The following is a 23693-nucleotide window of genomic DNA, read 5'->3' on the forward strand; positions in this document are numbered from 1 at the left end:
AACATTCCTTCTTTTTAAAGGTCCTTTGCAAGGGACACTTACGGTACAATTTTTTAAGAAATTACCGTGATGAACTGATGAGGATCATCCACGCTACTTGAGCCCAATACAACCTCGCGTTTCAATTTTTGTGTAAGCTTATGTGCAACCCGTAACTGGTACATAAAATGTAAAAATACCTTTTAAACCACAAAACTAACATGTAAATCAGATGGATAGACATATCAAGGACAATTAATAATAAGCATACCTCAGAACGAGTGGCCCCTCCAATGATAAATACAAATATGCGCTTTCCTACTATCTTAGGATCACTTGTTGCATGTCTCAATGCAGAGTCACTGAGATCAAGTAATTGAAACCCAGATTTATAACTAATATAGCAAAGATAAATACATGTGCATGCTCTTTTTATTTAATTATTCCTTTTAACATTTTGCAGGTGAGTAGAAACAGTCAAGCACAGGACCTGTCCTTCCTTCACACATCAATTTGGTTATGCATGGTTAAATTGCTCTAAACCTTTACAAATATATTACCATTTCCAACAAAACAGGCATCACAAGAAAACTACCACAAAGATTTGAGGCTTGTTTCAGCACCCACAAAATGAATACATGGCTGATTTATCTTATCCATGTACGCGTACATGAATTCAAGTCATAAACAACTGTGTGGGCAATTTCCCAACTGAAGTAAGATTTTTCTTATTTTACATTAAAAATACCTTTCAACTAGCAAAAAATGAGAATGCACACATAAGGAGAGAAAGAATGGAAAAATATTCATAAACAATCCACAAACAATTATTGCAGAGAGAATAGATTTGATTAACTACCTGCATAGTGCATAGCATTAAAGTAGGAAAATGTAGCTCCATAATAAGATCGAATTGACTGTAGAACATTTAGTCTGGTTCAATTTTCTTTGTCATTTTCATGATCCTTTTCCCAAGCCTATCCAACACTGCTTATGCCCAGACCTATCATCAGCGTTTAATGCATACATTACTGGAAATCTATTTCTCATCAAATTTAGATTGATTCAGCACCTGTTGGAAGCAATGTTGGAGATATTTCTCACCAAGCACAGAAATAAATTAATCGTGACCACCTGGAGTTGTTTCAAAATGGGATTTCGTTAATGCTAAATGATTTAAAATGTCAAGCAAAATTGATTGGATAGACCAGGGGTTGATTTCTAGAGTTCAAAAAGCATCCAGAGCTGCCTGCACCTGCCTCAAAAGTACTTCTGTATGTTAAATATGGGTTCCATCTTTGTGTCCTTACCTATTTGATTATTTCATCATCTAAATGCACTTCTTCAGCCATCAACTAAACACAAGTTTTATACTATCACACTTCAGCTGATGTGTTGCAGTGTACATCAAAGGCTGAATTGCTTAGGAAGGGAAAAATTATGAAAAGTATAACCTCACCTGGCAATTTGGAGCTGCAGGAAGCAGAATGGACAAATAACAGGGAATGTTGTGAAGACTTCAGAAAACCCAGGCAGCTGGAAATCCTTGAATATTTTGGATGTATAGATCCCATCAATACAGAGGACCTACTCTATAAATGTGTAATTCTAGGAACCTAGAGAGTGGGAGAGAAAAACGAAAAAGAAGAATTTTTCAAATTGTTAGGGGCAATTGTACATGCATCATTAACACTTTGACAAGCCCCAAATAAAAGTCTTTAAAAAGTCTCCCCAAAGAGAATGATTCTGGGATCTGCAGCTCCAAAAGGACAACACATTTTCTCAGTAAATTGCATGTTAGATCACCAGAGTCCTAGCTAAATGAAGACCCATATATATATATATGAGCCAGCCATACTGAGCCTAGAAATAAAAACATTCACCGTACTGGAAAATTCAAACTAGCAACACAGGTCTTCAATTTAATCTGTTTCCAAACACCCAAAAAAGCAAGGAATCATGGCAAGATAGTTAAAACACAAAAGGATGTAGCACAGATCAAGCTGTTTATTGAGTCCAGACAGATACTTCCAAGAATAATATTTGAGAATAGATTTCAACAGTCACTTGCAGATAGTGTTTCGCAGCTGTTAAATATAGAATGACTAACAAATCACTTGGAGAACCGTGAAAAATTAAATTGATTGAAATATGATAATATCAGGTCCAACTGAACCCTAACCATTCTTAGTAAACGTGTATCAACCATAGCAGAAAAAGTCGTTTGGGAAAAAAATCTGCAAACCAGAAAGATTTTTTGAAAAAATAAGAAAAAGGTCAGATTTTTTTAAAAGCTTAAAATTTGTAGGAAGAGAGTGTTTTTTCTTTTTAAAATTAAGTATAGTACATTTCCACAACACGGAGATATAGAAAGAAAATAAAATAGAGTTTAACTTGTGAATTGTACAAAATAGATTTTCTCATTTATATTCATATTGCAGGTTACATAGGGAAATATTCAATTATTGTAACCTTTCATTCAATTGCAAGGTATAAGAAATCATTTGCAGCCATTGAAACAAAGCATCAAAATCAATCAAGTTTCTCTTCAATCAAATAGAAGACAAGTTCTTTCCAGCAAATTGAGATCAAAGGATATAAAAAGAATCACATCAGCAATTGACATTCATTCCCAGCAGAAGAAGAAATAGCAATTAAAAGAAATTACATCAGCAATAGAAGTTGACTCTTCACTTATTGAGATCACCAGTTAATACAATCAAACCTCTCTCTTCAATCAAATGCATACTGGTTCTCTCAATCAAATATAGAGCAATAAGCATACCAGAAAATAAGTTCATCAACTGAGATATCTAGAATCAATTGAACAGCAAAAGTAAAAGGCTGCCATTAGATATCAGATCAGATCAAAACTTAGTTGTTAGCAACTAAGTGGAGGAAATCCTCATTTGCAAATAAGAGTCTACATCAGCCAGAAAATAAGGATTAGATCAAGGACATCCTAGCTTGAATGTTGTAGTTCCTAGTACAGAATTAAGGCAGAGATTATGCATCCATGTATTATGCAAGTAATTGGTAAAATAATGAATGATCAAACCATAGTTCAAAATATCTCAGATATATCTGTGATAAGTCTACTTATTGCAATTTGTTGGCTCCCAAGAAATAAAGTCAACTTATCTCCTAAGTTACCATATTCGTTCCTCATGGGCCAAATTTGAGATTCGTTTCGCAAGGAATTTGCATTTGGTTCAAATTCAGTTCAAAGCCATTATCTTACTGATAAATTCCCCGTGGATCCACACTTTAGAAACCTGGTCTAATTTGAAGGAATTTTGGCTGTCTTTTTAAAAATGCCTGACAAGCCCAGACAGAATGTCACCGACTTGACAGCGACTTTGGAGGGAAATGCCAAATTTGGTTTACTTTTTAATGTTTTCATAAAGTGGCTTTTGGTCTTTTTAATTCATTCGACCTCCCCAGACCTAAAATGACACATATTTTGGATTGTATGAAGCGGCTGTTTTACTAAGGTAGCAGCAGTTGGATTTTTGGGTCTTTTTAATTCATTCGACATTCCTTTTCCTGAGTTCGCACTTCATCTTTGGGCAACAACTGTTAAGTCTTGCCTGTAGGCAGCGATTTCTGGGTGTAGGCAGCAATTTCTGACTGTAGCAAGGTTGATTTGTTTTCTCAACTCTGGGTCTGCAAATCTGGGGCAGCGTTTCTTCTGAAAATTTCAAAATAATTGAGATAAAAAAATAGGTAGGGTTTTGTGATTGTCTAATTAATAGTAATACTATAATGTGTTCATTGTTGATTGTGGTAGTTTTCTGAGCTTTTTGTACATCAATTAGTTACAAGTTACAACTTAAAGTTTGTGTACATCCATCTGTTACAGCTTGTATACATAAATGAGCATTTTTCATTTTATTTGTTGTGCAATCTTTGAAGATTTAATGAATGGTTGCAAGTTCTTTTGGCACCGGAAACCACCACTTCAAAATCAACAGATTCCCACTTTGGAAATATGTGGAAATGATTTGACTAGTGCTAAGTAGAGGAGGTTATGTGTGGATTTGCAGCCATTGAAAAGAGGAATTTAGTAGCTCTTACACTAGAGTGAAAACACATTTGCACTTTATTCCTTAAAAAAGTATTACATTTTGTACCAGGAAGCCAAGAGTAAATGGAGTGCTACCTAAAACCATCCTTCCAAATCACATTGTGAACAAATACATTCAAGAGCAAAAGCAAGCAGAGGAAGTTGTTGGGAGGGAAAATTCATCTCATCCGTCGGAAAATGGTAGGCCTTCAAAGAAAGGAAAAATATCATCTATGTATTCAATTACCACTCCCAATGAACCACCCACAAAGGGCAATCCATTCTTTCGTTGTCCTCTGTTAATGTTGTAGCTTTAGTCGAATTGATTTAACTATGAGATACATTGGTATTATTGCTAGTAATCATTCTGATTAGTAATTATTAGACCATCCATATATATATATATATATATATATATATATATATATATATATATATATAGTCTAATATGTACTAATCATATTTAATATAACGATGAATAGACATGTCCCATGAAGGAACATGTCTTTTCTTGTCTTAGTGACAATGTAAATGCAAGAGATTGCTGCCTTCAAAAAACACATAACATACACGCAGTGCTAATACATTTGCAATGATCCTTAACTCAATATGCTATTAGAGTAGGTTACTTCTCTACCTGTATACTTGATGCACCAAGATTGTTGATGTTGTAAAGGATATAATAGTAATATGTTGAAGACCGGAAATAAGTCGTCTGTACAAACACGATACTATTCTTGCAAATTACTATACGATGAACTCCATCAAGACAAATGCCACCGCCAAATATATCTATCTACATTTTATTCTCTCCCATTGCCTAGAAGCCATGACAAATTCTGTCTACAAACCATGTTAAAGGTCTTTCATTATGCAAACAACCACTCCATCTATTGACATTGTAGATTCTTGAGTCAGATAACTCTGCGAGGAAGTTTTAACTTCGTTGGCATAACCGATTATGCCTTAACATCACATCAAGATATAATTTTTTCCTTCGTTGACAATGATTAGACTTAGAGCGGTTGAAATGTGTTTGGTTGGATGATGCCAAATTTTCAGCCTGATGGCAACCCAAATTTTTTGTTGCCAAAGGCCGGTGGAATTATTTCTTCGAATTATCTTTGGTCTCATCTAGATGCCTTTTGCATACAAAACTCTCCTTTATGCCTTTCCAAAATACTTTCATATACCTTGAGTGAATGTTGATAGTAAGTTAGAAGCAATTTAAGACATCTTAAAGTGGAATCCATCCTCTAGCCATGGCCATGGACGCCACTTGCTTGGAGGGGATCATGAAAAATAATCTATATCAAATCCTTCCTCTTGCAGAGGAAAGAAATAAATATATGATGTCTTGGGAGTTGGACGAAGAGATTGAAGAAGAAAGTTCCCTCGCAGTAGATGATATTTTCATCCCTAATGAGGATATCTTGTTCCCTGAACAAATCCCAACTTTTGGTAAATATGTGCTCATGTTTGGCATGTAGAGAAAGGAGAGGTGGAATTAATTCAACTTTTGTTATCCTCTGGACGAGTGATAGGCGAGGGAAAGTATGATCATGCTACTTGGTTAGTTAGCAAATACAAGATTGTCTTGTCAGTTGGGGAATCCCACACAGAAGCTCGCCTATTACATCTTTGGAGCCCTGTAAGACAAAATCTAACTCGAAACATCTGGCATGCTAAATGGTATTGTTAAGTTTGTCAGGTTTCTAAATCCTTCCAAAATAAAATTGAAGGTTGGTCACCTGATTAAATGAATAAGTGGGCTCGATGAGATTGCCACGTGGAATCAGGGAGAACATATATGAGGATGAAAACAACATATATCAGCCCTATATTGTGTACAAAAATAAGGAAGTTTGTCTACAACTAGCGAATTACTTCATCAGTTTGAGAACAATATAAAAGAGTCATAAATAGTGTTGATTGCATAAATGAATTACAAATTTCAGAATCAAGGAATTCTATGCATAAAATCTAAACTGATATACCGAATATGATTATTCTAAGAGTGATACATCCTTGCAGCCACATGGTACCATTCCTATTGTTTGACAAATACTTATACGAAGAGTTTTTCTGATTAGAGAAACTTGTATCGAGCATATAAGTATTTATTATCCTTGAGTATTATATTAGTCTCTTAGTTTTTATTTCAATACATACTATAAGAGCTATTTGCCTTGATCTTTTCCTTTCTCTCCAGGGATGTTCTTTCAGGAAAACGAAGATTGATATTAGATTTAGAGGGAGTTTGACACTTCATCAGAGACAACATTGATGAGAAGCTCAGAAGATTGATATTCAAAGGGAGTCTGAAAACTGATGTGTGTGACTGCATGATTTTAATGGGCCTACCCCCTGTGTACATCATGAGGAAGTGACAACTTCCAAATGATTATCACTTGTAACTATAAAATTTATTGAAAGGTGACGATCTTTCAATAACTTAATCTTCCATTATGATGGACACCTTATGATGTCTAAGAAGATTATGAAAGATTATAACTTGCATGGTGGATTAAGTTCCTTAAGTAGACCATGGCCTTCTATTGTGATGGATATCTTATGATGTCTAAACAGATCATGATAGATGATAACATTCTATTGTGATGAACATCTTATGATGTCTGAGACAAATCATGATAGATTATATCTTGCATGGTGGATACGTTATCTATGGACATTCTTTTGAGTACTTGGTGAATATCATGTAACTTGATATTTTGAGGCCATTAGTCTTGATATCATGAGATGATATCTAAATGGTGGATATCTTCTCATCAAAAATATCCTTAAAACTTGTCATTCCTAATATTACATTGAGGTAATATCTATTCATGTGTTTATCCTCCCTAGCTAAGAGGGAGAGTTGGTTTTTTTTATTTTATTGGTAAACGATTTTAGAGCCTTTATATCATATCAAATAAATATGCAAAATTTTGTCCCCATTCATGTGCAGGCACTAGGGAAAAAGGAAACCCCCAATATTGCCCAGGATTATTTCAGTCCGAAAGAAAATTGGAATAGAATTGCCTTTGACTTTTCGTAAAGGTCTTGGAATGGCATCCTCTTCCTTACAAAACTCATAATACATTCGTTTTTCTTTCTTAATAACTTTATATCCAGCTGAGAGGGAGAGTTAATGTTGTAGCTTCGGTCGGATTGATTTAACCTTGAGATACATTGGTATGATTACTAGTTAATCATTCGAATTAGTAATCATTAGACAATTAATGTATGTATGTATATATATATATATACACACACATAATCTTATATAATTAAAAATTGTCCAATATGTCCTAATCATAAATAATAAATCAATGAATAGACATGTCTCTTCTAGTCTTAGCCACAATATAAATGCAAGAGATTATTGCCTTCGAAAAATACATTCTGTACAAGCAATGCTAATATATTTGCAATGATCTTTATAAATCAACATCCTCAAGGAGAGTACCACCAGAGTTGCCCCATGCAGAAATCCTAAAGTTGCTCAAGGATACAAGGCAGCCCTTCGAAGACTCTTTCCTGAGCACCTACAACCTGCAATGAAGTCTGAATTTATGAGTTTCACAAGCACTAATGGTTGTGGTCTTAAAGCTCTTGAAGACAAGAACAATGTTGATCATAAATGGTGGTGCTTACCTTGACAAATGTACTAACACTTGCAACCCATTGCCAGCAAAATTTTATCACAAGTTCTTTAATTTTACCATTCTAATTTCTAATTTCTTGTTGATAAATATTAAAAACTCCACTCTATATGTTACATCCCAAATTTTTGATCTTTTAGAATAATAATATAGCCATTGTAATGGTTAGTTAGGAACTCTTGGATATCATGATTTTGTGAAATAGAAGTTATGATTAACCGAATTGATTCATGCATAAATGACTTGTTAGTTGATTATTGTTATTTTGACTAAAAATGAATGCTTATATTTTTAGATAAAGGTTAGTGGTGGTTAGCCATTGTGACAGTTATCAATTATTGTGTTTTCGTGATATTTCAATTTAAATGGAGGAACATGTTATTATTGTGGAATATGCATTTTTTGTTGCAAGAGCAGACAAGGAGGGAAGCATTGCTAAACGGGATTCAAGAAATGGGGCACCAATTTAGTCCATCGTCAAACCATCAAGTATGGGCTCTAACTACCCGGATGAAGGATTTAACGGCTAGGCAACAGAGTATATCTTGGACAATTATGAGCTACTTGGTCAATTTTTATAACAAGAGAAATATTAAACATTTAATATCATGAGAAGAACTATTACCTCTCTTATTTTGAGACTGTGCGAGTGATCAACATTATAAACTTTACATATATATATAATGCCACCATGATACTATGATAATATTTATGAATTGCACTTACATGTATATATACATATAAGCATGTGTACCTAGAGAGAATATAATGATAAAAAGGAATTATACATACTCTCAAAACTACACACGCGTATAGATATATGTATATGTACGTGCAATTATAGGTAGAATCCAATAGCATGATGACATAACATATATATATATATATATATATATATATATATATATATATATATATATATTTATTTATTTATTTGTTTTAAACCATGAAAAAGTATAATCTTTATGTTTTATTATGACTCCAAATTGATGAGCATTTGCCACCTTATCGGTATCAACTTTTAAAATTTGAAATTATAAAGTTCTTGTAACCGATATTGAGCTCCTTGTAACCGAAAGCATGGGAGGCTTTATCTCTCTTCCCCGCGGCTAAAGGATCATTATCTTTTTCACTCCCTTCTTGTTATGCGGTTACTCTCTAAACCAAAGTATCATCTCTTTCTTTCCACTTGTATACTAGAGCATAGTACCATACTTGATCTGTAGCGTTGAGCTGTGCTGGTGGAAGCCATATTGCGTGGAGTTGTTGCCCCAAGAAATCATGTCATTGATTGAATTGTTTATTTTTCTCAGATCATGAAACATTTCACAAATCTATTCTTATTTTCATGCTATGTCTTTTTCAATGCAAACTTTTTATATATACTACTATCGGATGAAGGAGTATCATGATCACGAGCTTGGTTACATATCTGGGCCATAACCAAGGCTCAAAACGTAGTGAGAATTTTTTAGAAGCATTGGCCCTGCTCATTCTTTATTTATGACTAGTTCTTATCTATGCATATCGGGTGCATACCCATAGGGACTAAACTATTATAGTTCCCTTTAAATTGAATGCTTAGCCATTTTTTAATGCATAATATTTTATGTTGTATAAGGTCTGCTCCATCTTTTGGCTTGAAGTATTTTTCTGACTTATACACTAGTATTCACTATATACTAGTTGTGGTTATAATCAAAATGGTATTCACAAAAATCTGATTGATAAGAATCTCATAATTACCAGCATTCTCCTAGGATGCACCCAAGGCTAGCAAAGTGAACTGTAAATGGGTGAAGAGGAGAGGTATTCCTACAAGAAGAATAAACTATTACTCAGTGTCTTAATTACTTGAACATTTAAAGAAAGATTGTTGAGTCCAAGTTAGCTCATGAGTGTTCAAAATATATTTAATTGTCAAATTGAGCAGTGGTGATCGAGTTGTTCATTTGCCCACCTAAATCCTTGGCCAAGGTAGATTAGAGGCATGATTGCCACAGATGATCACTAGAGGTCAGGAGTGCTAGCTGACAAAAGGAAGGTTGATGGAAGAATTCCTCAACCTTGTTTGCTGCTTGGCCGACACTCTAACATTGGTATGCTTAGGATGGCAAAACTATGGTGTCCCAATCCTAACTCGGGGTAGGGAAGGTCTTTCTTGTAAGCAATTGTGTGGCGATATGTTAAGGTCCGTGGTTGGGAGGTTAAGCCTATTTCAATGCTTCTCCTCTTCACCAAATGTCGTGGCTTGCACAACACGTCAACAGTTATTTCAGTTCATGTATGAATTCTAAATCTTGTACGTACTTCTATATTACTTTGAAATGTATAGTTGTAAATTTGGTTATATTGATTTGTTTCTTTCAAATGTAATCGTAGAAGTCAGTTATGGAAGTTAATTTAGTTGTCTTTCATATTAAATGGATATCATCGTTACTTAAATTTTATTTTATAGCTTGTATAATAAATTCAGAAATAGTTCCATCTCTATATAATGTATTGTTTCTAAATTAATTCATGTCATTCCGATATGATATTCGGTTATAATTTAAGAATATGTTCTTTACTTTCACCAAAGTAAAAATGGTATGTTACACTATAATTTCAAATTTGTAAATCTTGATAGGTTGCTAGTTCATCATCATCTGAAAGGAATTGGAGCACATAATCCTTCATCCACTCAATAAAATGCAACCAACTAAACTCCAAGAAGGAAGATTACTTGGTCTTTGTGCATTCAAACTTGAGGCTTACAGCCCACAAAGAGAATACTTACAAAAAAGGGGAGGCAAAACATTGCGATGTTGAACCAGAGTCTGCAAAGTTGGAAGCCCATTTTGATGCACTTGCAATTGATGATGGTGATCATGAGATACTTAGCAATGTTGAAGCTGGTCCAAGGCTGCGGCTAAGAATATTTATGGTAGTGGCTGCTTCTAATTTGCAACTGCATAATGACGATGATTTCTTTAATGATAACTGATTCGAAATGTTGACATTACTGTTTTCAAAGTGAAACATTGACATGGTGTATTTTGACATTTTGTCATGTCATTCAAACTAAATCATTAATATATGTGGTGGTGTATTTTGCTAAGTTGTTTTAATATTAGCATAATGGTGTATGAACTTATTTGCTGCAGCAAATTTTCACATATATATAAATTTTATTTTCTAAAAAAAGTACATACAACCCTAAACAAACCCAAACCCAGCCTAAGAAACAATTTAGCCAATGTTGAACCAGAATCCAAACCAGCAACTTAGCTTATCTTGGATAAGTTACTGCAGAGAAGTTTCAAAATATCGTAGAGAATTTGGTAAAAAAATTGGCAATATTTCTCTATTTTATCGCAATAAATAGCAAACTTACCGCTCGCAAGTCCATTATAGGTAGGGATGGCCTAGAAAATATTTTTTTGATTGGGAAAATAGATTTGGAGAGGAGAGAAAGGGCAAAGAGGATAAAGAAGGTTCCATCATGATTGGAAAAACATATTTTTGTCTAGAAAAATAGATTTTAAGTTCCCGATATTTTCTCAAGAACTTTCTGACATATCTCCGATATTTCCTGCTATCATTTTTATTTGACCTCAGTATTAAGTTGCTGATAGCGATATCTTGAACTATGCCTCATACCTTTATGAAATAAGAAGCCCTTTGGAAATCCCTAGCCTTGACATGAAAGTAACTACTCATGCTCAAGACACCACTTCCACACATGCAATACATTGCCAGTGAAATGATAAATAATCAATATAGCAATGGATAAAAGCAGTAACAATCTACATGGCTTTACAAAACTACAGGAATCCAAAAGAAACCCAACAGAAGTGCATCAATCTGCTGATTTAACAATGTTCAAGTACTTGAAGAGAGTCAAATGCCCACTGTAAGCTGCTTAAAAAGAAAGAACAATTCCTCATGCTGCTAAGATGAAGCTCTCATATTGCACTTAGTACTGAAATTGCCATTGACTGTGGAGCAATGATAAGGCAAGAACAGACCTTTCAGTTGTCACCCAGAACAACTAAAATCAAATAGCTACCAAGAGATCAATTAATGCAATGAACTTCCAAAATGCTACATATGCTCTTGTCCTTGCCAAGCACTGGCAAGAAAACATAGGCGATCATATGGAACAAGTAACCGATGGTTGGCTGTTCAAAACATAGATGAAATAGTGCTACCCATCATGCCACCAACTGCCACACTGCACTCACATACCATAGCTTTTGAAAATATCCACCCCTATGTGATATTAAGGAAACGGTTCCAAGTCCTGGGAATATTTGCTAATATTTTGCTGTATTTCTGAATATCTGATTCTCTTGCTAACTGTTATTTAAATTACTATACTTCTCTACACATCCAGATGAGCATTTGTACACAACCAGAATTTTAGTACTTGTAATCTTTTCCTGGGATTTTGATATCTAAATATACTAGAGTTTACCATGAAATCTGTGAAGAGACCTAATATCAAGGCATTAGAACTTTTAGACACCATGTAAGGGAAAGTGTAACAAGAAAGGAATTGGTAACCTTGGACAAAAGTTATCTAATTAGAGTTACAGACTTCTAAGGATAGGTTGTCTGCAGTATATCAATGATAGTACACATTTTGGATGAGACTGTGTAGTGGGAACCTTGAATATTTCAGGCTTCACTTCTGGACCCATCATCAGGGACCTTTTTGATCCCTCTCCAACAGCAGTCTTGTGCACATCTAGAGGATTTAAATCCATAGTGTTTTCACTTGTTTCAAGCATTTCCCTTATGATGGGTCCATATATCATGCATGGAACATCAAATTATAAATCAATGAGGAGAATTACTCTCAATGAAGCAACCAATTTAGGACATAATGTCATTTAGTCTATAATTCACAAATATCTATGAACTAGCAGATTAAGTGGACGAATAAATATCTGAATGCCAGGATGAGGGTCTAACAATGAGCACAATAAACAATTTGCAGCACAACTGTGATTGCTTAAAAAGTTCAAACAATCCAAAAATCTGCAATTGAAAAGAAATTAGCCACACAATTTCAATTTCCACAATGTTTTTGTAATGTTCTATGGTTGTCAAAATAGAAAACAAATTGTCAAAAGCTTAATCAAGCAGACTTCTAAATGTGATAATCCAATCTTCTAACTTGGATTCATAGCATCATTGATGGAAGCACATGTATGAGAAACAGAGATATAAAATATGTAGCCACATTTCCCTGCAAATGCCATCCAGTTTCAAGTTTTACTCTTGGAGTTGCAAAAAATGATTCATCATCTTCTTTTCTTAGAAGATTTACATTACAAGCCTAATATCTCCTAAAAGTTACCTTGAATATCCATCATCAGAATTGCGAGGCCTCGCCCATGTAGAAGCTGGCCTTGATGTTCTCACAGAGTACGCTTGTTGAGAGTTAACAGATCGCACACTTGCAACGTCCATCCGACTGGAGTGGAAGGGACTAGAATGAGAACTAGTGCTTGGTTCATTCATACATGGATACTCATCTTTTGATAATTCACCTTTGCTCAGGCTTTCAATTAATTCCTGTGAATCAGCATGACATATTTGGAAGTATTAGAAAGATTTATATCTTAACATCTAGATAACTAGTGTTGATCAATATTGGAATAATTTTAGCGAAGGTTATGTCTTGTAACTTGCTTGCATCAAGATTTCAAAAAAGCATTCTAAGAGCTATGTAATTGTAATGTTTTAAAAATTTGTCAAATGTTACATGATAACCCTTCCACCCACCCTATACAAGTGTGTGTGTGTGTGTGTGTGTGTGTGTGTGTGCACGTGAAAGAGAGAGAGAGAGAGGGAGTTATCAGTGCAGATTTAGGTTTGGGTATTGTATAGATTTAAAAATAGGGGCTTGGATAGATCTAACTGTGTGTGTGTGTGTGTCCACGGCCTTAGAACAGGAATAAAGTTCAAAATACCACACAACACACGTATACTACACAAACTAACATAAAAATAAAAATTGAATAATAAAAATACTGCTTCAATGTCAATTAGTATAACTTGAAGATAATAGTAGATATGTAGCATTCAACTATTGGCACTTAACCAATTCAGGCACGTTTACTCACTTTCAAGTCTTCCAGAGGCTAATTGCTTAGTCAGGGAGAACTACAAACTGCTTGTAGAGGCATTTTCTCAGTCTTGCAGAGTAGTTGTTCTTGGGGTTGAACTCAGCCAGCCTTAGATGCTTCTAGAATCAACTTTTGACCTTTTGGGTGCTCTCCAAACTTCATGGAGCAGGCTAAATTAAGTAATAAAGATACTACTTCGATGTCAATTAGTAAAACTCAAACATAATGATAGATATGCAATGCTCAACTTTTGGCTAACAACAACAAAAAGAGACCACTTTGGGCTAGAAGGATGATTGAGGAAGCTGAGAATTATGTAGCACCCAAATGAACCTTTAGAGAAAGTAAGAGCCCAACACATTTACAAGTTATGTTGCCTTAATGAATAGAATCATTAACTCAAATCTACTAGTGTTACAGAAGCTCTCATGCATCGAGTATGAAAAATATGCTATGACAGAAGACTATCAATCAAAATTGAAAAATGATGTATTGGATATAGTACTTAATGTTTGGTAGCTTCAGTTGGATTAACCCATGAGACCAAATTGAAGATGTGTGTGTGTGTGTGTGTGAGAGAGAGAGAGAGAGATATGTGTGTATAGGGTTGAAATCATCAATTATTGTATTAATTAAATTACAATGATTAGACATATCCCATGTAGGGACATGTCTCTCCATGTCTCATCCACAATATAAGTGAAAATTGCTGCCCTTGGAAAACTTATACCAAGCATGGCAATGCAAATACATTTGTAGTGATCCGGAAAATCAACATGGTATCAGAGCAGGCTGCAAATGTAAGAAAATGGTTAAAGGCATGTTAGATAGTTACAGATTTCAGATATTAAAGTGGAAATTCAGATAATCATTGTTTCTATTTTAGATGGCTTGTTTGATATGGGAATGGAAGTGAATAATCGTTTATTGCACTTCCACTGATGTACATGTGTTGTGCAATTATTTATTGTTGTACCAAAAAAGCCTGAATACCTAGAGCATGGCGGGAAAAAGATTAAATGACAATTAAAAGGTGACATGGTAATGCCAATACCATAGTAGCAAGAATAGAGACCCAATACAGTAAGTATAAAAGCATGTGTTCATTTCATAAAATATTGATTCTATGTTCAATGTTTTATTAGATATTATAATCGAATATATATATATATATATATTTGTCAAAACAAAGGGGTATTTAATAAACACTCAAATTTGACAAAATGATTAGATATAAATTAGATATTTATTTTATCGATATTGGAATGATCTTATTATGCAGAATTAATTATTATCCTTGAGTATTATATTAGTCTCCCTCTTCTCCTATTATTTCAATACATTCTATAAGAGCTATTTTCCTTGATCTTTTCGTCTAAGTATGTTCTTGCAAGAAAAGGGAGATTGATATCAAATTCAGAGGGAGTCTAACACTTCTTCAATGGCAACTTTGGATGAGAAGCTCAGATGATGGATATTTAGAGGGAGTTTGAAAGTCGTGTGTGTGACCGTATGATGTTAATGGGCCTACCCCCTATGTACATCATGTGGAAGTGACGACTTCAAATCATTATCACTTGTATTTGCAAAAGTTATTGGAAGGTGATGATCTTAGAAGAACTTAAATCATGATATACATTTTATGTAAATGTTGAAATGGATCATGATGGATTTTATCTTGTAAATCAACAACTAAGTGTTAGATGTCATCGACTTGATAGTCTCTGAGTTGTTTGTATAGATATATGATAATTATTTGATGAATATCAGGTGTTGATATTCTGCAGACCATTACCTTATTAAGTACTTGGTGAATATCATGTGTTGATATTTTGTAGGCCATTACTCAGACTATTTGGTGAATATCATGTGTTCATATTCTAGAGGCCAATACTCATGACATCAAAATGGTGATCTTCTGATCGGAGATATCCTTAAAATTTGTCATTCCTAATATTACCAATAGTATAATATCTATCCTATGTATATCCTCCCTAGCTAAGAGGGAGTGTTAATGTTTGGTAGCTTCAGTTGGATAAACCCATGAGACCAAAGTGAAGATATGTGTGTGTGTGTGTGTGTGAGAGAGAGAGAGAGAGGGAGATATATTGTATATGTGGTTAAAATAATCAATTATTATATTAATTAAATAATAATGATTAGACATGTCCCATTAAATGACATGTCTCTCCATGTCTCATCTACAATATAAGTGAGAGATCACTTCTCTTGCAAAACATATGCCAAGCATGGCAATGCAAATACATTTGCAATGATCCAAAAAATGAACACCTAGACCTAAAGAGAAATCTATTGTCTCTTCCAAATGGCTTTTCAAAAAAAAAATGTTGTAGATGGTAGTATAGAGAAACACAAAGCATGTTTTGTTGCCAAAGGGTTCTCACAAAACGAAGGAATTGATTATGAAGAGACATTTGCACTTGTTGCTCAATATAATTTTGTTAGAGCAGTAATAGCTATTGCAGCAGCCAAAGGCTAGAAGATCCACTAATGGATGTGAAAACTGCATTCCTAAATGGGACCATTTAAGAAGTCTATTTAGAGAAACTTGAAGATTTTGTGATTCATAATGCAAATTCATATATATACAAATTGAAGAAAGCCCTCTATGGACTTATACAGGCTCCCCCTTTGTATGAAAGGATTGACAACTATCGTATGGCACTAGGGTTTTCCAAGAATGATGCAGATCCAAATCTCTATTTTAAGTAATTAAAGGTGATATGTTTATAAAAAGTTTATATATTGATGACCTACTAATTACAGAGGAAGATCAACTTATTGTTCAATGTGAGGACCTGGCCTCAAAATTCAATATGAAGGACTTGGGCATTATACATTACTTCCTTGGGCTGGAAGTCTAGTAGAAATCAGATGGTATAATTTTAAATCAAGATATACTATTGATATTTTGAAGAAATTTGGGATGATGAATTGTAGACCTATGTCTACACTCATGGAAACCAACTTACATAAATTAAAAGAAGCAACAAATGAGTCAAGATTTGGAGATCCTACTCTCTATAGATAGATAATTGGATCGTTGATGTACTTGGTTAAAACTATACTCAATATTCGTTATTGAGTGAATGTTTTAAGCCAGTTTATGTGCGAACCAAAAGAGATACACCTTGTTGTTGCGAAGCATATATTGAGATACTTTCAAGGTACTATTGGATATGGTTTTAAATATGGAAATGTTGACCTAGATCTACATGGATACTCTGATTCAGATTGGGCTAGAAGTGTATCTAATCAGAAAAGCACATCAGGATGTTGCTTTAATTTGAGATTGCCTATGATCTCTTGGATAAGTAGGAAACAGTCTTCACTGGCACAAAGCTCAATAGAAGTCAAATACATTGCAGCCTCTAGGAGTGAGAGAAGCAATATGGCTCCGGAAACTACTTGTGGGATTATTTGGTGAGCTCCTAAAGCCTACTATTATCCATTGTGACAATCAAAGTTGTAATAAGCTTTCAGTGAATCTAGTGTTCCATAATAAATCAAAACATATAGAGATTCCTTACCACTATGCGAGAGACACGGTAGAAAGGAATGTGATCCAATTAGAGTATAATAGTACAAGCAATCAAATAGAAGACATTCTCAACAAGCCTCTCTCCAAAGTGAAAGTTAAGAACTTCAGCAAGAAACTTGGTATGGTTGAAACATAAGTTATTGAGATTGAGTCTCAAATTGTATATATATATATATAAAAGATGTTTAATGTGTAAACTCCTTTCGGATAATGAACACTTGTATTTAACATTGTAAGGTGACAACTTTACAATGACTAATTCACTATCATGATGAATATTATGTGACTTGATATTTGTGGACATGTCATGATAGTATCTCTTGAACATTTTGATAGATATCATAAGACTTCATAACAGTTGAAGATCATTATGTTTTTCATGTGATAATCATTGTGGATAAGTATTTCTATGGATATGCCATGATTTTTTATGGTAGACATCATGAGACTTGATGTTAGTGCACATACCATAAGTTGGATATATAAGAAGAATATCATGTGACTTGATATTCTTGAGCATATTGTATACTCTGATATCAGGAGTTAGGTGATATCTCCTCTCACAATAGATGAGCCTATTTTGATATATACTTGGTTATGTTCCCTAGCTAAGAGGGTATATTGAAACAATAGCAGCTTTGGTCAGATATAATGATTGATTGTTTTGGGAAAACAATCATCACCCTTGTATCTAATTGAAACTCTATAAATATATGATCTTATGAAGATAGATAGTTATCTATATCAGATCGTAATAAATCCAAGTATATTGTAGATCTGCACTTGCAGATTCTACTACTAATTATTGTTATTTTTATGTTCCTCTTGCCCAAATCAAATTATGATCAAATGCATGAATAAATCAGATCAAAGTCTGATTATTCCTCATTGCAGATCAGTAACATGTCATTTGTATTGGTTAAATGCTAACTATTGCTAATCCCAATTAGGATCAGGCTTCGGTTTGGAAACAAATAGTTGCATTCGAAGAGACATGTCCATGAATGGACATGCCATTTCATCTCTCACATGTACTCAAACAGGTCACCCAAGAAGAGCATTGAGATCAATTAATGCTCTGCCCTTTGGAGTTCGGTTAATATACAAATCAGACTCAGAATTAATAATCAATATTCAGTATTTATCAATATTGAATTATTAATATTTGTGATATGAATATCAGGATTTAACTGTGTGATTTTGAGTCAAACTCGATGACCCATATTTCATAAGTAGTGATTCAACATGAATCCATCTCTCATGAGAATAAATGGAACACTTAGCACTCATTGGATCTAGGTGATGCTCATAGGGGTGAAGCACCGGGACTTCTCGGGAGGTCACCCATCCTAGTACTACTCCAGCCTGAGCGCGCTTAACTACGGAGTTTCCTCCTTAGTTAAACCCAAAGCTTGCAACCCCATTTGCAAAACCTTCACCAAGTGTTGTGCCTTATGAACCATTCATTAGAAAGCCCCTTAAGCTCATCAATTGATAAGTAGGAGATAATTTCCACAGCTAGTCAAATTGTGATATGAATATCAGGATTTAACTGTGTGATTTTGAGTCAAACTCGATGACCCATATTTCATGAGTAGTGATTCAACATGAATCCATCTCTCATGAGAATAAATGGAACACTTAGCACTCATTGGATCTAGGTGATGCTCACAGGGGTGAAGCACCGGGACTTCCCACGAGGTCACCCATCCCAGTACTACTCCAGCCTGAGCGCGCTTAACTACGGAGTTTCCTCCTTAGTTAAACCCAAAGCTTGCAACCCCATTTGCAAAACCTTCACCAAGTGTTGTGCCTTATGAACCATTCATTGATGAGCTTAAGGGGCTTTCTAATGAATGGTTCATAAGGCACAACACTTGGTGAAGGTTTTGCAAATGGGGTTGCAAGCTTTGGGTTTAACTAAGGAGGAAACTCCGTAGTTAAGCGCGCTCAGGCTGGAGTAGTACTGGGATGGGTGACCTCCCGGGAAGTCCCGGTGCTTCACCCCTGTGAGCATCACCTAGATCCAATGAGTGCTAAGTGTTCCATTTATTCTCATGAGAGATGGATTCATGTTGAATCACTACTCATGAAATATGGGTCATCGAGTTTGACTCAAAATCACACAGTTAAATCCTGATATTCATATCACAATTTGTCTAGTTGTGGAAATTATCTCCTACTTATCAATTATTAATATTTATCAATATTTTGTCCTAACTTGTTTCTAGACTTCTCCATCTGGGAAGAGTCTATCAAATGCTCACGTGTACCCATTAGCAACTTCTTCACCTCTACATGGTGCTAATCTCCTTGGCATAGAAAGTACTTTTTTGCTATGGTACCTTGGAGATAGGGCATATGCAAGGAGGTTTAATGAGGTGGGGTCATCTTTTCCCAACAATGATGAATGGTTGATTGCACCTTATTACATAAGGTTTCACATTTGATAGGGCCATTCTCATGTTTTTCTATTGTAATTTTTACTTTCTTTACCATTGTGTCCATGCCATCATAGACATCAAGGTGAATTATATCAGCAAATTGAAGCATAGTGTTGATAGGTTTGGCGAATTCCAATACATATTGCACACAAGTCCACCGTCATCTAAAACTAGTGTCCTAATCTTTTGGGCCCTATTTGAATGTGAAGCCTTTCATACACCCCATTAGTTGGAAATAAACATTTGCCCCAATGTCTCTTGCACCTTGAGAAGTTGTATCATAACAATAGTATGGGATGCAAATTGGGTCTCAACAACTAAGTTAATAATGATATGTCAATAAATATTAAGCAAATTTACATACCATTTGATAATTGAACATAACATAAAATAAATAAATTAAATTTTGTAACTACCTTCAACAGCTCCAATTTTGAGAAATTTCCGAATATTAATTATGACATTTGATGGTTTGTTACAAACATAAAAATCTCCTTCCCCTCTTTGTATGTTATTTTCACCCACTCTATTTGATTGCCAATTTGTTGGATCAACAAGATGAGAGACTATATGGTGCATGGAGAAAACATATGCTCATATCGGCTCTCAACCAAAGCACTTGCACCCCTACAATTTTTGCATTTTTTTTTATTAAATGGACCACATTCCCACTATCCATCATCTCTATGGACTTGATTAGAATTTTGGAAATGAATCATGCATCTTTCCCTTCCCCTTTACAATCAACCGCCTTTAAAAATCTTTGAGAGGCACTAATAATAACATTAATCAATGGATGGTTTATGACATCTTTTCATCCATTGGAAAAAATAGAAACACCTAAATCAATCCAATCTCTAATTGGTCGAAGGGAGGTCTCTACAACATTCTTTTTGCAATAAGGTGGTATGCACCTTTCCATACCTAGGACTTGTGAAACCAGCTGGTTCACTATTGATTGTCATAACCATTTCCTTCCAAATGGTGATCTCACCAAGTTGTTTTAAATGCCTTGTTCAATTTACCTCTTTTGTGGGTTGTAATTTGTGCTTCTTCATCTTCCACTTCTGATACAGGCAAGAATGGATGTTTAAAGGTTGTGACTGATGCAATGGGTAATTGCATTTTTTCTTTCTAGATCCACCAACATAAAAAGTTTTCTTTGATCTTTGAACCAATCTATCAGTCTCTTCTTGTTCTTTTGCAAATTCTACTATTTATGCAAGAGACATCCCCTTCTTGTCCTTAGCCTTTGCACATTCCCATCCCTTGACCAGTAGGGCCCATAAAATGAACTTTAACTTGAGAATAAGAGCTATTTTTTGGTTTTTCATCACAATAATGAGACTTCCAAATATATGCCCCAACTTGCAACCTTTAAAATTCTTATGGTATGTCTCCATAAAGGAGATGCTACAACAATTTTGAATTTGTTAGTTCCTTTCCCACACACTGAACTTTCACTAACAATCATTCTTGCAATCTAATTTCTTGCTATTAATTGAACCTGGTTACTATGTAACATACTGTTTATTTATTTTCCTTAAAAAATAATTAAGAAATACAAGCATACAAGTGCAAGAAAAAAATGCAAAACATTAGAAAAAAAGAGCTAAAACTTGTTTCTTTATTTATTTACAAATTTCATGTTTTTTAAATATCATTCCGAACTTAACAAAATTTGTCAAAATCTTTAAAAGAAATCAAGAGACACAAGAATAGGTACAAATGTCATCTTCAACACTTAGATCTCCTTTGTGGAAGCTATCTGGCACCCCATGAACAATCCTCTTCGAAAATAATCACTTGCCCTTTCAAGTGCCAAAATGGAGACCAAATGAGAGCGGACCAAAATAGCAACCAAAATGATATATTAAACAATAAATGGCCTCTTTTAGTGTCATTTTAGGTTTAGTGGAAAAAGTTGAATAAAAACTCTTATTAGCACATGTTTTAAGTGAAAATTTTCATTTTTAAAAAGTTATTGCAATTTTCTTTTCTTCTGGGCACCTGAGTGCTTCAAGATGCGCACAGACACACAAAGGGAGCACTTCTACTCCCTATGGGTGTACCTAGATGCATATCTCTAAGTATCAGAGCACACCCACAGGTAGCAAAAGCACTTCCCATAAGCACCCATGTACAACACCCACCAGAATCTATGCAAGCATGCACTAACATTTGAATCCAAGCCCCTGGACAAGCATGCCCAGTAACTAAATTTGTTTATTTGCATTTCACAAGCATATGAATATTGTACCATTTATGCATTTATTTAAAAAACTTCTCTATATCTTTCAAGGGTGTGATTCTACCAAAAAGAGAGTTATATTTTGAATTCTACACTTATAGTAATAAATTATTAAATTAAATGTTTCTTTTTCATTTTACAATGTCATGATTTGCACTTTGCACCCAGATGGAAACAAGAAGTGCAAGCCAAGGTGTTGGTAGAAAGGGTCATGAACTGGAAGCTTTACATACAGGGACATAACAAAGGAGTTGTCATATGCAACAATTCCACCTTGTATTGATTGTTAGTCAAAACATGGAATTTAATTTGAGCATTAAGCCAAATCATTTACAAAGAGATGCATGCGGACCTTTCTAATGAACCCAACTAGCTCACACTACTGTAATGCTGGATAATATTGTTTTTGTTTTGAAATGTCTTGCAATCTCGTGGTGTTTACAAATTATATTTTTATTTATTTTTTTCACAATATGAAATGCTGAAACTGTTTACCGTACTGGGGTAAAGAAATTAATGCGTATAGACAATAGATGAGAACAGCAGAACTTCTTCCTTTATTCGCATATGCCAAAACATTACATCATGCTTCTAATGATTTACAATGACCCAAGAGGGTGTATAAATACTTTCCGAAGGACCTTCCCGAAGGGGTCTGTCGGCTACATGACAATTACCAAAGGGCCTGTCGACTACATAACAAGAAACTTCCCGAAGGGACCCGTCGGCTACATAATATCTGCCTACGACATCATCCCCCCCAAAAGAAAAAGTTGTCTCCGGAGGACAATTACAAAATATCCAAGACAATTAACAAACAAAATTCATTAACTAAGTACAACAAGATAAATCTACTTCTATCACATCACTTTCATATTTGTCTCGTGCTTGCACCAAACTGGTCTCCGAACCATGTTGCATCTGTAGCCTCTACTAACACAATACTATCTCCTTAAGCTGACCTTGATAGCCACTTGTGCCGCTCTCTTTGCTTCCAACTTTGGGTACCCTAAGCCAAGTGTCGTTGTACTACCTCCAACTGGATGATCAGCTCCTCTCGAGCTCTCTATGCATCCACCAAGGCAGCCTCACATTCAACACCTACTCCAAGTGCCTCTAGTACACAGACACTCCATGCTTGCAGCAGCTCTAGGTCTCATCAACTGGTCATACTTCCCACGACTAATAATCTACAATGACTGGGGGTCGCGGGGTCCTGGGGCACTCCAAAACCCACACAAAATTGCATCGAACACACTACTTTTTGTGATTTTCTGCTGATCCCACACTGTTTTTGGCGACCGCTGATGTTTTCCCTTCCCTTAGGCATCGTCTGTTATGCATTCTAAAGTGTTTCAATCTGTCGTCATTTTTTTTATTTTATTTTTAAGAAAACCTCCTGCCACCCTTCTTCTGTATCTTGTGTCAAGGGAAAATTATCACAGTAAACTTCCTTCCAGTCAAAGAATTCCAAGACGATTTCTAGACAGATGAAATGCAAAGGAACCTGGCACTTGTCGTGCAGTGACTTTCAGTAGAAATTCATACGGTGCTTGAAAAGGAGTTGTACGATGCTTAAATAAATAAGCTGTATAATGTCTTCCTTA

At 34.9% G+C, this 23693-nt stretch overlaps 1 protein-coding gene across 1 annotated transcript in view; it reads right to left on the minus strand.

Moving 5' to 3' along the window:
- LOC149550611 (SNARE-interacting protein KEULE-like) overlaps positions 1-23693 on the minus strand; it is a 242278-nt gene that overhangs the window by 1143 nt on the left and 217442 nt on the right. Inside the window, exons 19-21 of the mRNA XM_089793601.1 lie at positions 13058-13275; positions 251-341; positions 66-155 (exon numbers count right to left, since the gene is read on the minus strand). Coding sequence (XP_089649727.1) covers positions 66-155; positions 251-341; positions 13058-13275 — 399 coding nt within the window. The remainder of the gene's footprint in view (positions 1-65; positions 156-250; positions 342-13057; positions 13276-23693) is intronic.

Source organism: Cupressus sempervirens, chromosome 7 (genome assembly GCF_028749045.1).
Source record: "Cupressus sempervirens isolate cs-2001-9-10 chromosome 7, ASM2874904v1, whole genome shotgun sequence".
NCBI lineage: Eukaryota > Viridiplantae > Streptophyta > Pinopsida > Cupressales > Cupressaceae > Cupressus > Cupressus sempervirens.